Source organism: Nycticebus coucang, chromosome 7, assembly GCF_027406575.1.
Source record: "Nycticebus coucang isolate mNycCou1 chromosome 7, mNycCou1.pri, whole genome shotgun sequence".
NCBI classification, from domain to species: domain Eukaryota; kingdom Metazoa; phylum Chordata; class Mammalia; order Primates; family Lorisidae; genus Nycticebus; species Nycticebus coucang.
Genome location: NC_069786.1, coordinates 72,561,404 through 72,574,469, shown reverse-complemented (window position 1 = coordinate 72,574,469; position 13,066 = coordinate 72,561,404). Strand labels below are relative to the sequence as shown.

Sequence of the window (13,066 nt, the reverse complement as noted above, 5' to 3'; positions counted from 1 at the left end):
ACTAGTTCTCCTTGTGAATTAAATGGTCTGAGTTCAAATAAGATTTGCGGATTATTTATTCCACTGCATGCAATCGACCATTTCGTTCTAATAAGCTCTTAATGCTACCTGGGTGCTTTCAAAGAGCCTATCAGTCCTCCATATCTACTCATGACATACGTCACCTCCACTGCCCCCCATAACTGGACCCACAATCGGCCCAAGTTCTTAGTCCCTCCAGTCCACTGAGCCACAGAACCCAAGAAACAGGGACTGAAGCTCTGAAATACCCTCTCCCCCTTCCACCTTCGCCCTGGTCCCAGCCACACCTCTAGCTCCACAGCTGCCAGAGTAGGGCCTACGAATGTGGTCCAATGGCCTGCTTTTCAATAGGAAATGCTTTTTACCCATTTCAAAGAATGATGCCAACGGCTATTGCACCATACTAGTACTAGAGAAATAGTTACAAAATACAAACACTCCAAGTTTCTTATTTGTGAATAGTGATCAGAGTTAGTGATCCAGGTCAATTCTGCAGACGTCAACTGGCCGCATATCATGGACCTTCATTTTGAAACGAGCATGATTCCATCTTTAATTACTAAAAATGCCTTTCTACAAAGATGGCATTTATTGTTGGTAAACTTCTTTAGGGTCAACATTGTTACACTGGAATATCTAAAGAAACAGTAAGTTAGGATTTGCCCCTGTGTACTTTGGGGACACACCCTGCCATTCGCCAGTCTCATGCGCAATGCGGCAGATTGTCTAAAGGTTTTCATATTTCCCATCATGTTCAGGAGAGACTTGGCAATAGAATTTGCAAACTGCATCCTCAACTGCTGTTCAAAATCAGTGAGAGAAAATAGCTTCCTCCCCCCCCCCCCCCGCAAAGGGTTTTCTTTCATGCATGCATTTCAATGCAATGGTTTTGAAGTCCGTGAAAAAAATGTTGCTATAAAAAAAATGTTGCTATGCAATATTTATTGTTGGGGGAAAAAAAGAGAAAGAAAGAAAAAAAAAAGGAAAGAAAGAAAACCCACCAATACATTTAAAGATGAAAGCAATCTATTCTTTCCCCCATTCTGTCATATAAGAAACATGAAATGTCTAAAGTTAGAGATTTTTCTAATTTCTGAAATGTCTATTGTGTTTTTCCTATCGTTTGCACTAGATATTCTGATACTATTACCTCCCCAAACATGCATTCATTTTTGTGACATAAAGTAATGCAAAATAACCTGAAAGATTATCAAATGCGTGAGGAATCTATCTAGAGTTGTTTTTAAAATTCTGTAAGAACTAGAGAAACACTTAAAATATTTAAAATTTCATCTCATACACAAGGCCCAATAAACCATAAGCCCTAGAAATTAGCCTGCCTCACTCCCCAAAGCCTAGATTGAAACATCAAGCATACCCTGGTAACATAGAATCCACCCCACCCCCATACCAGCCCCAAGCCCCACCCTCGAAAAACACCTGTTAGCCTCTCAGGTACCTCTGACCACAGAAAAACCGCAAAACCCCACTGCTCTATACTACAGGGTGCCTTTAGTGACCCTCTGCAAAGCTGAGATGTCTAGGAACTACCTACACACTCTACCCATGGAAGGAATGAGGCGCTGTCGATGTAGACACTGGGATCCTGTATCTTCCCAACTCTCAGAATCTCTAGAGGAAATGTGGCTTCCACCTTGGACTTCTGAGCCCACCCAGATCCAACCTTGGGCCCCAGGGGACAACCTAGGGATGGAGTGATTAGGGGGAAGGGGGAACAGACAGTAACCCTCAGGTCCCGAGGAAATGTAGGGGAGCAGACATGGCTCTTCGATCTGCCTAAAGTGTCGGCTCCCAGAGCTTCTTGGTGGCAGTGCTGGCGCACGCGGAGGGAGCGACTCTTACCCGGAGGCTGCCGAGCTGGAGGCGGCGGTCGGCCCGAGCGGCTGCTGTAATCCATTAGGTGCTGCCCAGCTGCACTCTCCCCAAGCTGCAGGGACCCGCTCATGTGGGAGAAGGAACCGCGTCGGAACCGCGCGGTTGCCACGCCGCCGAGCAGGCCCTCTGCTTGGAGCAGGCGGTGTGGCGCCGGCGGGGGGTTGGCGCCCTAGGCTCCTTTGGAGCTCCCCGCCGGGCTCCCCACCGGCTCCGAAGGAGGCAGCGGCGCAGACTGAACGAGCGGCGGTGGGCTAGGCCAGGCGCCGGGAGGGAGCCGAGGTCGCCGCGGACTCCGCAATCCCGCAGCCGACGACTGGAGCCCACCTCTGCAGAGACAAAGGTTAGAAAAAGAGGGGGTGAGGCTCTGGGAAAGGAGAATGCGGGGGGGAAATTCGCCTGGGAAATCAGGAAAAAGGCCGTGAAGGCGAGCGGCGCCTGCACATGACCAGCCGCAGCCAATGACGACCGCAAATAGGTCATAAAAAGGTCTATTACCAAGTTGTAAATTTTCTTCAAACAAAAAGGAATTTACTGCAATTCCTTGCGGATTTTGCACATACAGCTCGCAAGCGCCATGTTTTTTTCTCTCTTTCTCTCTCCCCTCTCCTCTCCTCCTCTATTTTTCTCTTCCTCTTTCTTTCCTCCTCCCTCTCCCCTTCCTCCCTGCTTTCCTCTTTCTCTCTGTTCCTCTCCTCCTTTCTTTTTTTCTACCCCCTCTCTCCCCTTCTCTCTCTCTCTCTCTCACTTTTCTAGGAATTATTTGCTTTGGCATTGCCCAAAACCTGTGCGCAGTTGGCCTATGTCACGGAAGGAGAATGAGTGCCTGTACGGCTCTAGGGCTGGAGAGACAATCCCTACAGCACCCCCCCCACACACACACACACCTCTCCCTATATGCCAGTCACGGCTTCTGCTCTCCTCCCTGTACGAAAAGGCTGGCCTAGAAGGACAGCCGAGCATTTTCGCTTTTTCCTCATCTCATCTCAGTGCAATCCAGCCCCAGCGATCTTGGAAAGAAAACCTGGGCTCTGCAGGCCAAGAAAGCGAGCACTCCCCTATCGTAAATTGGGGTCTCTTCCATTTCCTGGAGTTTCTGTGGTAGGAGAGTCACCAACCAGTTCAAAGGGGCCGGAAATGGTTTTAGCTACTAGCCAACCTCTCCCAAATACCATTTTGAGAACCCACTGCCTGGACTTTATCTCCACAGAAACATCCTCTGGTTAGTCTGGATTAAAGGAGAAGCAACACTTCTGGATCTCTTCCAAAACTGTAGTTTTAGGTCCCCCTCTAAGAACAATTCTCATTTTTATGGAATTTAATTCTAGTTCCTGCTGGTTCCTAGAGAGTTAGTCCATTGAAAAGCCTGCTCAGTGCAATACTGAAGGGAAGGGTTTCATTTGTTCAGGAAAAGAGTGATGCCCCCAGATCAGCTTAGAAACAAAAATTCTTTTTCCTCAAAAGCAGGCATCACATTCCGTTTGTATTCCTCACAGAAGCTGCTCTGGTGATCTCCCCCTGATAGTAAATGTCCTTGGCTGGCCTCCAGAATTCTCATGCGCATGGCCATCTCAGCTTCAGAACCTGACTGAAAGAGGTAACTTCCCATGCCAAGTCCTTCCAACAATCTTTAGGTTTCTGATGTCTATAAATATTCACATCAGATATCTGCATATAAGTTCTCTGCTATTAACATCTTCATACCCAGTTCTAGTCCCTACAGTGGATGTAGTATGTTTGGGAGCAGGCCATTTGTATTCCTTGAAAAAGTTCCAATGACCTTGAGTGTTTTTGATTAAAGGACTTCTGCTGCCATCTGTCAGCAAAAGTCATTTTCTTTCCAGAAAAAGCTAGTGGGCCCTAACTTTGCTGAAGGGAACCACAGCAGCAGTGAGCATCTATTGAAATTTTCTCTTTCTTCTCCTGTCCACTCCCTAGATGCCCAAGGATTCAGCAAACACTGGGAAAGCAGAGGAAACAGCAAGCTTGGATATGGAATAGCAATACCTTTTGCATTTAAGAATAAAACAGTAGGGTGGCGCCTGTGGCTCAAGGAGTAGGGTGCTTGTCCCATATACCCGGAGGTGGTGGGTTCAAACCCGGCCCCAGGCCAAAAAAAAAAAAAAAAAGAATAAAACAATATTTTTAAATGCACAAGCAAATGGGGGCAAGTTGTTGGGGTCTCCCAAGCCCGGAACACTTTCCTGGTATATACATATGGAACTGAGCAAACAGTTTGCTCACTTACAAGATTTTCTGAGAAATAATCTCAATAGTCAATTTGCTTCATTGTTCTTTCCCTGTCTACTTAAATACAAATGGAACTTAATGATCCTCCTTTTTAGCTTGGGGAATGTGGGCTGGGAAGAAACTCTTTGCTTTGAAAAAGCAGCCATATTTGAATTTTTTCCCTGTGCAAAGGTAAGCGATATTCTGGGCTTTGTGGAACCTCACAAAACGGCACATCTGAACTGACTTTTCTCTAGAAACCATTGAGACCCACACCCTCTTTTGTTTCTGGTCCTTGCAATCTGAGAGCCTAAATCACCCCAAAGGCTTGGTTCTTTCCTTCAGTGTTAAGAGTGGAGAGTCCGATTTTTCCCTAAATCATTTATAGAAATCTCTAAGCAAATTGTCCTAGTACAGAGCCAAAAAGCTCTGCCTGGGTTTATGCAAATTTCTGCAGCAAAAATGTTTACTTGATGCCTCAGCGCTTGGATGTTAACAGATTTGAGCCAATTAGAAGGGCATCTCATGCGCAAGTCATTGCCAGTCTTTCTGCATGAAAACACCATGATGGGGGATGGAGATGTCTAGTTAATGTAAGAAGAAAGGTGGCCAATGTGTGATGTGTAATTTCCCAAAGTCTTTATTTGAAGACAAATCTATATGTTTTTCCTAGCTACAGAAGGAAACGTGTAGTATACCTACCTTTATAATTAACACTGTGTGTAATCTATGCATCTGTACAAATTCATATTCTCAAATATAACAATTATTGCAACAGAGACTTTATCTGTATGTGAACTATGATTTTACCACAGTGTAGAGGGCCCACTGGGAAAGAAGGTACAACACTTCCAGAACAGCATAGTATGCTGAAGAAATGGCATTTTTACTTCCCTTTTCTCCATGATTTCTACACCTGCCGTGCACTAGATCCTTCACCTGAAAGTCTTGTCACAATCATTTAAAGGACTGTTAAAGGGATATTAGGGAAGCACCCTTGAGGAGGAGACAGGGAGTTATTTGAAGGTACAGAGGAGTCCCTTAAATCCAGGGCTGGAATTTAGCTGCCACTGGTCTTTGGATGGTTTGCATTGGAGCCCTTTACATCCTTGCTCTGCAGGAGGGAACATTAGAATCTCAGACAGAGCAAAACATTCCCAAATGTAGCACTCAAGTCTGCAGCTGTCTCCTGAAGTGCAAATGTTTAAGTCCTGCTGGGCTGCCTGTGACTTAAAATTGTCTTTCCTGGCTCAGATCAGCGAATGTCACAGCCATGGCCTCTTCGCAGGGTGGAAAGCCAGGCTTCCCTTCCAACCAGTTCCTGCCAACATTTCTGCAGTAGTGAAACCAAAGGCACAGCCGTCAACACCTTGGGGGGTTAACCTGGCCAGAAACTATAGGATTCCATTTTCTTACCTGTTCAATAAAAGTCATTCTGGGTAATTAAAATGTGCCTCTTTGAAAATGACTGTGGCTAGAAAAAGCAGAGAGCTCTTCAATGTCTACTCAATAAAGATAATTTCTCTTTTTCAGGGATAAATTTTACTTAACTGGAATTTCTCCTCTTTTCTCCTTCTCCCGTTCCTCCTCCCTTTCCCTGCAAAATGGCAGCTGCAGGAGCTGCCTGGAGTGGAAAATGGATATCTTGTTAATAACAGATGCCAAACCCCAGCATCAGTGCCGGCTCAGTGGAATAAGCTGTGGTGTAACCTGGACTCTGGGTCGTTTCCCACTGGACCTACAACTTGAGTCCTTTTTGAGGTTCAAAGCTTTCACAGAATCTCGGCAAGATTATTTAGAGCAAGATGAAGCAAGGATAGCTGAGCCAGCCCTCTCAGGAATGAGAGGGGGCCACGGCTGCAATTTTTTTTTTTTAACTGAGCTGGATGTGTACACCACCACCCCTTTCTTAGCAAACAGAAGCCTGGAGTGAGAATCCTTTTCTTGAGCCCAGGCGACTGTTAGTAAGTAGGGGGAATGAGGGCATTTGCGGCGCTTAAAGACACTACTTCTGGAAAGAGATTCATTTCTTTATTAAGCAGCTAGCTATGTTTGGGAGCGGTTGTTTACACTCAGAATTTTCTGCATTTGCTCTCAAGGCTTGTTTCAAATAAATGAGGCCATCGTTTTCCTGAAGAACAGCAGAAGACGTACCAACCGACATCTGAAATACGCAAGCCAAGCTGCCTTAAAACGAGCGAGCGAGCTGTGAGCGAACACAGCGAAAGAAATATGACTATGGCAAGTACTGAAAAAAACGGAGTCACAGCAACAGCAGCCACTCCAAAAAGACAGCGATTTCAGGCTATTACAAGCGCAGTTCAAAACGAAAGTTGAGAAATGAGATTAATTCTACAAAACGACTTGCCAGAGTGAAAAGTTAATGAGTGAAAATGTTGTAATTGGTTTTTCAAAGTATTCATGCACTCTAGATTATTTGTCATAATTTGTATGAACTATAAAAAATGATTAAATGTTAACTTTGACGTTCTCTGGCCTAATCTTTTCTTGAAGTTTAAGGAAATTGCAGAGCTGGAACTACATATTACACTCTTCAGCTAACATGTGCTTCTCAAATATTTGGCCCAGGCTTTTCCCCCGAGATATTACATTTAGAAAATACTGAAAGACACTTTTTAGGAGTAAACAAAAGGCACTCGAAAAATTCATTATAAAAGCATAAAGAAAATAACACATAAATAATGCATTTTAATCAAATAATATAAAGCAAATATTCTGCAGCCATAATTTTAAAAAATTAATAGACTTCTTTTAATTTACTCACCACAAAGAAAAGATTTAAAATATTCAAGTGCACTTGATTAATAAAGCATTTTGTATTCAATTATTTAGTGCTACTCATTAGGAAGTTTACGTTGTTGAGGCAAATCACCAGTTCAGACATTTAAACCATTATAAAAATATAGCTACAAGGTCAGTATCAAATTACCCTTTCATAGGACAGTTCAAGGACTGCTTCTATGCCATAGTAGAACTGTTTTTTTTAACATCCAAATCCCTCTTAAAGCACGGAAACCTCAAGAGCAGTGACATGAAGGTAGCTTGAAACAGGGAGGGTCCTTTCCAACAAAGAAAATAGGTGGTGTCCACCAGCATATGTTGATCATTAGTTTTAATAGTTTGTGGTAAAACTTTAAAGGTAGAAATTAATTTGTCGGGCCTTCAGCTCTGTCTTCCTCCAAGTCTTGGGCTTCCTTTTTGGTTTCTCCATCCTTCACATCCTGCCGGGAAACGGGAAATTTGTCCTTGTTGTTCTCTTTTTTCCATTTCATTCTCCTGTTCTGGAACCAGATTTTTACCTGCCTCTCGGTGAGGGCGAGGGCGTGGGAAACCTCGATTCTTCTTTTCCTTGTCAGATAAGGGTTAAAAAGGAATTCCTTTTCCAGCTCTAGGGTTTGGAAACGACTGTAGGTTTGTCTTCCTCTTCTTCTACCAGGAGCTGCTGATTAAAACAAACAAAAAAGGGGTGGAAATAAATGTTTTTAAAATGTAAAGGTGTCTGTATGTTGCTGGAGGTTTGTGGAGCAGGGGCCTAAGGGGTGAAATATGCACAGCCCTCTTTAGCTCCAATATATAGAGTGTGTGCAGGAAAGAGGGGCAGAGAGAAGGTCTTCACAATCATTCTGTCCCCATTATCTTTACATGGTTTCCACTTAAAAAAAAAAAAGTCTGTTATTACTTTATGAATAAGAGCCACTGTGGCTACACAAGAAGGAAAAGGAGGGGGAGAGGGAGAGGAAAGGGGAGTTTTAAAGCTAGAACGTGAGATGAAAGCAGATTTCTCCCCCTCTCCCCTCTTAAAAAAAAAATGCATCCCAACCTTGTGGTCTCATCCAGGGAAACATTTGAGAAGGAGACGAGCTCTGATTTAAGTGGTCTGGGTCTTCGCCAATATTACCACTGGACGATTTACAGTCAGGATATTGTACCAGCTCGGCCTCTTGCTGGGTCGTAAAAATCGGCTGTCTCTGTAAGTTATCGTATCCGTAAAACTTCGCGGGCTCCCCGTGACAGGCAATCCTGCCGCAGGGGGGAGGCGGCGGAGGCGGAGGATGCGGAGGAGGAGGGGGGGCGGCCTGGTAGGCAGCGGCCGGGCTGCCCCCGCCGGGGTGGAAGTAGTCCTGGGCCAGGCCCGGGCCCGAGCTGCCCCCACCGCCGCACCCCGGCCCGGAGGGCGGCGGGGACGGGTGCGCGTGCGCCTGCGGGGGCGCGTGCGGGAAGCCGGCGGCGCTGTTGCCATAGAGCTGCAGGGCGGCGGCGTGGCGGCCGCCAACCTCGGGCGCGAAGTGACAGTCGTAGTAAGTGGGATTGATGGCCTCGCCCGCTGCCGCAGCAGCCGCCGCCGCGGCCGCCGCCTTGTACTTGGAGTACAGCGGGTTCACGAAGTACGAACTCATTGGGGCGGCGGCGACGGCGGCGGCCCCGGGCAGGCAGACGGCGCGGAGCAGGCAGGGAGCGCGCCTCCGCTCGGCCGCACTGGCGCAGGGGCCTCTGGGGCGGCAGCTCGCGCCACCGGGGGCCGCCTGCCCAAGTTGCTGTTGCTGCCTGCCCGCGCGCCTGTCGCCTCTGAGGCCGGGCAGCCGCGGGCGCTCAGCTACTGGGTGCTCATGCCCAACTCTCGTGCCCGCCGCCTGGGCCTCGCACCGCCTCCCTCGCGGGTCGCGGGGCCTCGCCCAGCCCCCGCGCGCCGCCGCCCTCCCGGCCTTTCCCGGCGCGCCCCGGCTCGGCCGCAATATAATTGCCGACGCCCCGGGTGACCTGCCCCGCTGCCTCCACGGTTTCCTCTCAGGCACCAGGAGGCCCAGAGCGCACCGGGACAAGACAAAAAGTGCGCCCGTCCCGCCGAGACACTCTTTGGCTTTGGTTTACAGACCCCGGCTTTGGAGGGAAAAGAAAAAAAACACCCTCTGCTTGCTGCCACCTCTCGCATCGTCCCCCCCCGCGGCCTCCTCCCACTGCTCTCGCCCCCGCGGCCGAAGCTGCGGACCCGGTGCGCGCCGGCGAGGCATTTTCGCACCCCGCCGCCGCAAGGAGACGCAGCGCTATCTGGACGCGATAACCACGCGGAGGGATCGCGCAGATGCGAGCTGCTGCTTCCTCAGAGACGCCTCACGCCGGCCCGGAGATGCCTCCGCCGGTCTTAAAGGGGGCCGATGAACCTGCGCTGCCGAGGGCTCGTGGTGCCCAGGGGCCCAGGGAATGCGAGCCATAGCTGGTGGGGCGGGGACGCGGCAGAACTTTAGACTTGGTGGAGGCAGGGAGGCCACTCCCAGGAGGCTGCGGAGCAAATGACTCCCTCACTGAGCCCCTTGGAGCAGCCAAGCATGGATTGGTCGTGGCTTTCGCATCTCTAGACACACGGGTGCAGACCGTAGAACATGGACAAGTAGTGTTGACAAACTGGACTGTGCATTTGAATTTGGGCCTAAGTGCCCTGATTAAAAGCCACAAGCATGGCCCCGAATCCTGGCCTTATCAAAGCCCTCTTTTCCAGCCGAGTGGGCCTCGTGGAAATGAGATGTACAGTTACCCTTGACGCACTGCATGCTTGGCCAAGGCTCCCAGGTTAATTGATATTTAATGGAAATCATGCCCATGAATATAGTTTCCATCATTTCACCCTTGATAGACGTCAGTACCAGAGGCAGGGGGGGAGACTGAAGAATGTGGCCCGGGTCATTAGCATTGCTGAGGGAGTAACTAAAAGAGCAAGCAGAAATGTTCTGAGGCGGGAAAGAGGACTAGGCTAGGGTGGGTGGCATTTCCTTTGGCAGGACGCATAGCTTTTAGGCCTCAGCCCCAGCGCCCAGCAAACCAGGGCGGCTGTGGCCCCGGGTGGAGCGCGGGGGGTGGGGGGCCGCCTGCCCTGAGCTGGCATTCGGAAGGTGCCGGTTCCAGGCAGCCGCTGGCGGCTCCAGTCTTCTGCTAAAGACTCTAGTTCAGTCGCCAACCCCACAAAATAACTACCTAAAACAGAGTGCGGGCCTTAAAGTTACTAATTTTTCCAAAAGAAAAGAAAGCGAAGGCTCGGAGTAGTTTGTGAGCAATGATTTTAAAAACTCTTCAAATTTGCTTGGCACTACACCACCAACCCTCTCCCCACACACGTTTCTTTTTCTCTCTTCTTCCTTTATAAAGGTAATGAGTCTCTGTTGTGTTTTTTACCCCTCCTCTACCCAGCTTTTTTCTTGGGCTCTTTGAGTGAGCCCCTTTCCATCGGGATCACCCAGTATGCTGAGGGCGATCCATAGGCCCTGGGAACAGACCTCGAATACAAGCTTGGAGCTCACTAAGGATGCTCGGCTTAAGATGAAACACACCACGTCAGTTTCCTACACCAAATGCAAAGGTCTAAAAGCCCCAGACTTAGAGCCTATCCTCAAAGACGCTGCAGGCCAGTGATTTCAACTATCCCTCCCCATTCTTTGTGGGTTGGCCAGCCGATGAGCTTGATTCTGGGGTCAGTTGGTGTGAACTGAATATCATTTTTACAAATAGAGAAAATGAGGTCAAGATGGACAGGCATAACACGATAATAATGTCTGACTCTCAGTTATTTCTACAGGGAATGGCTGGAAATGGTTAAGGTAAAGGGATTATTAATGAATCTGGAGATGATAATGGCATGTTTTATTTAATTTTTAAATTAGCAAGAAGACTTTTGTGGGGTTGGTGAAGGATTGATTCTTTTTGTTTTCGTTTTTTTTTTTTTTTTCCCCTGCTGGTTATTGCCAGGTAACTTCCTTTAAAATGGAAGGCAAATGCACTGACAGTTAAAGATTTGTTCTTCAATTTTACAAATACCCAATTAAGAGATTATTATTTTCAATAAAGCCTTAGATCCAACTTTGTAATTGTGCTTTTTTATTTCTGTTTAGAATGTGTACGTGTGTGTTTGAAAACTCAGTAAATGAATGGGTTTTGGAATGGAATGTGTGAAAAATAGGAGAGCCTGGACCTTAATAATACGAGGTATCTTCTAGAACTGTGTGACTCCTAGAGGGAAAAAAGGAACATAATGTGAAATTCATTTTTACACATTCAGGCCTACTTTAGAAAACATTACAACACAGTATTTCCTCTTGGGACAAAGCAGTTTTCAAAATTTACTTAAGCATTTTGCTTATCATATGAATAAAAAAAGAGCACGATTAACTTTGTAAATAAGATCTATGCTTTAACAGGTTTCCGTTTGGTAGAATGCATTAATTTACCTGTTTTATAGTTTCTGTTGTGCCATAGTCCAAATTTTCTGAAGTCCTGACTGATCCCAAATTTCATGCCTAACAAGCATTGCTGGAGAATTTAGTATTGCATGCTGTTTGGATTTGGTTATATTTATTCTAATTTAGGATTAAAAATGAGATTGTAAATATTTTTAATCAAAACCTTCCTCCACAACTCGGGTTACGAGATCAGAAAATAGAGCAACAGCGCCCTCTAGTGGCTGAATGCCATCTTCTGCCCACCGAGTAAAACTTCTCTTGTCTCAAACCAATTCTAAGCTCCTTCTGTAGTTTGGGGCTTGGACCCCTAACACTAGTAATGCTTCATCCCGGTGACTGTCGACAAGTCAAATGCAGCAAAGGTGGACTTCTGAATGCCGAAGATATTCTCATTCGTACATTCAAGAGCTTCCAGTAGTTCTTTTCTCAAAAGCTTCCAGCGTTTTTTGGCCAGATACCTTTGGTCCCCATGCTATAATCACCCAGCTGTGCCTTTTAAAACAATGGGACAGGCCAGATTTCCACAAAATCACAACTTTCTAAATATCAACTGCCAAAAGGTCTTCCCCCCACTCCTAGGAGAGAGGCACTAAGGCAACTAAGAAGGTATAGGAGTCAAACCTTTTTTTTCTTTAAAGCTATTACTCAGCAGTTAAATCAGGAATATTTTAATTTTATCTTTGTAATTTTAAGGCTTCGGGCCCATTTAGTTGGGCAATTTGGGGAAGAATTGAAGCCAAATCCATTTCTTTGCTGGCTCTCTCTGGCTGTCTGGGAAGTCCCTGCTGGGCTTGTGTTGGTTTGAATTTCTAGGGACAAAAACGGGATTTAAAAAATTTATATCACAAGTCACAGGCTGAGCTGAATTGAAGCACTCCATTAGAAGTTTTGAAAAGGTAAAGGATAATTGGCTTACGTACGTGTTTCCTGTGAGGATAATCTTTTTCTTATTCTCAAAAATTCTTTCCTATAGTTTAGGTGTAACCACTATAACTTTTATAAGTGAATAGACACAAATTGCAACAATATTTCTACTTCAAAGTTTGCAGGAAGAACAAAATTTTTGTGAAAACGGGTCTAACTTTGTCTTTTCCCCGCTGATTGCACTTCTGGGAGACTCTCCCATGGGTAAATGATCCATGATCACTAGCCTCCCTACTCCCAAATAACAGGCTGATTTTTGTTTTATTTTTTTTTGTTTTGGTAGAATGTATTAATTAACCATGCTGTTTGTAGTTTCTGTTGTACCATAGTCCAAATTTTTTGAAGTCCTGATTGATCCAAAATTTTATGCCTAAAAGCACAGGATAGAGTGCCTATGCCTAGAACCAGCTAGAGTGACCATGGTTATAGTCAAAATATTGTAAAAAGCCACCCGCATTAGGCTACTTATAATACCCTGCTCATTTAAGAAATCAGAAGCATCTCACATCTTCCTTCCTACCTCTCAGGCTCCTTTCCTAGGTGCTCACACTTCACCCAGGGGGCTCGCAAGCCCCTGCCTTCTTGGTCCAACGCTATCTTGTTTGTATTTTATTGTTCAGACTTTAAGACACAGTTTTGTCTGCATTTTTTCTTTCTTCCAACAAACACAAACATCAAAATGAGATGGTTTCAAAGCGAAGCGCCCGGCCTGTTGTAAACTCATTACCTCCAGACGTCTCGCCGGCTAGATG

The 13,066-nt window shown here is 46.3% G+C and overlaps 1 protein-coding gene and 1 long non-coding RNA gene across 4 annotated transcripts; one reads left to right on the top strand and one right to left on the bottom strand.

Annotated features, from left to right (window-relative positions):
• The first annotated feature begins 1,579 nt into the window (after nucleotides 1-1,579).
• LOC128590750 (uncharacterized) lies at nucleotides 1,580-5,736 on the top strand. The gene is made up of 3 exons (XR_008381329.1): nucleotides 1,580-2,257; nucleotides 3,411-3,511; nucleotides 3,853-5,736. It is a non-coding gene; the product is annotated as an uncharacterized LOC128590750 (long non-coding RNA).
• A 1,165-nt stretch (nucleotides 5,737-6,901) lies between these two features.
• Nucleotides 6,902-10,309, bottom strand: HOXD8 (homeobox D8). Of its 3 annotated transcripts, XM_053598143.1 has the most exons (3): nucleotides 7,985-10,309; nucleotides 7,464-7,606; nucleotides 6,902-7,385 (listed from the first exon to the last, which is right to left on the bottom strand). In XM_053598143.1, the coding sequence occupies exons 1-3, from the start codon at nucleotides 8,559-8,561 to the stop codon at nucleotides 7,311-7,313; spliced, it is 795 nt and encodes a 264-aa protein (XP_053454118.1). In that variant the 5' UTR covers nucleotides 8,562-10,309; the 3' UTR covers nucleotides 6,902-7,310. The 3 variants fall into 3 exon arrangements, with proteins under 3 accessions (XP_053454118.1, XP_053454116.1, XP_053454115.1); XM_053598141.1 differs by having other exon boundaries at nucleotides 6,902-7,603; nucleotides 7,985-10,293; XM_053598140.1 differs by having other exon boundaries at nucleotides 6,902-7,606; nucleotides 7,985-10,280.
• Between the last annotated feature and the right edge of the window lie 2,757 nt (nucleotides 10,310-13,066).

Coding starts and splice junctions, on each gene's coding strand:
- HOXD8 (XM_053598140.1), bottom strand. CDS start 8,561: ATGAGTTCGTACTTCGTGAACCCGCTGTACTCCAAGTACAAGGCGGCG. Junction 7,607..7,984: donor TCCCTGGATGAGACCACAAG/GTTGGGATGCAT, acceptor TGTTTTAATCAG/CAGCTCCTGGTAGAAGAAGA.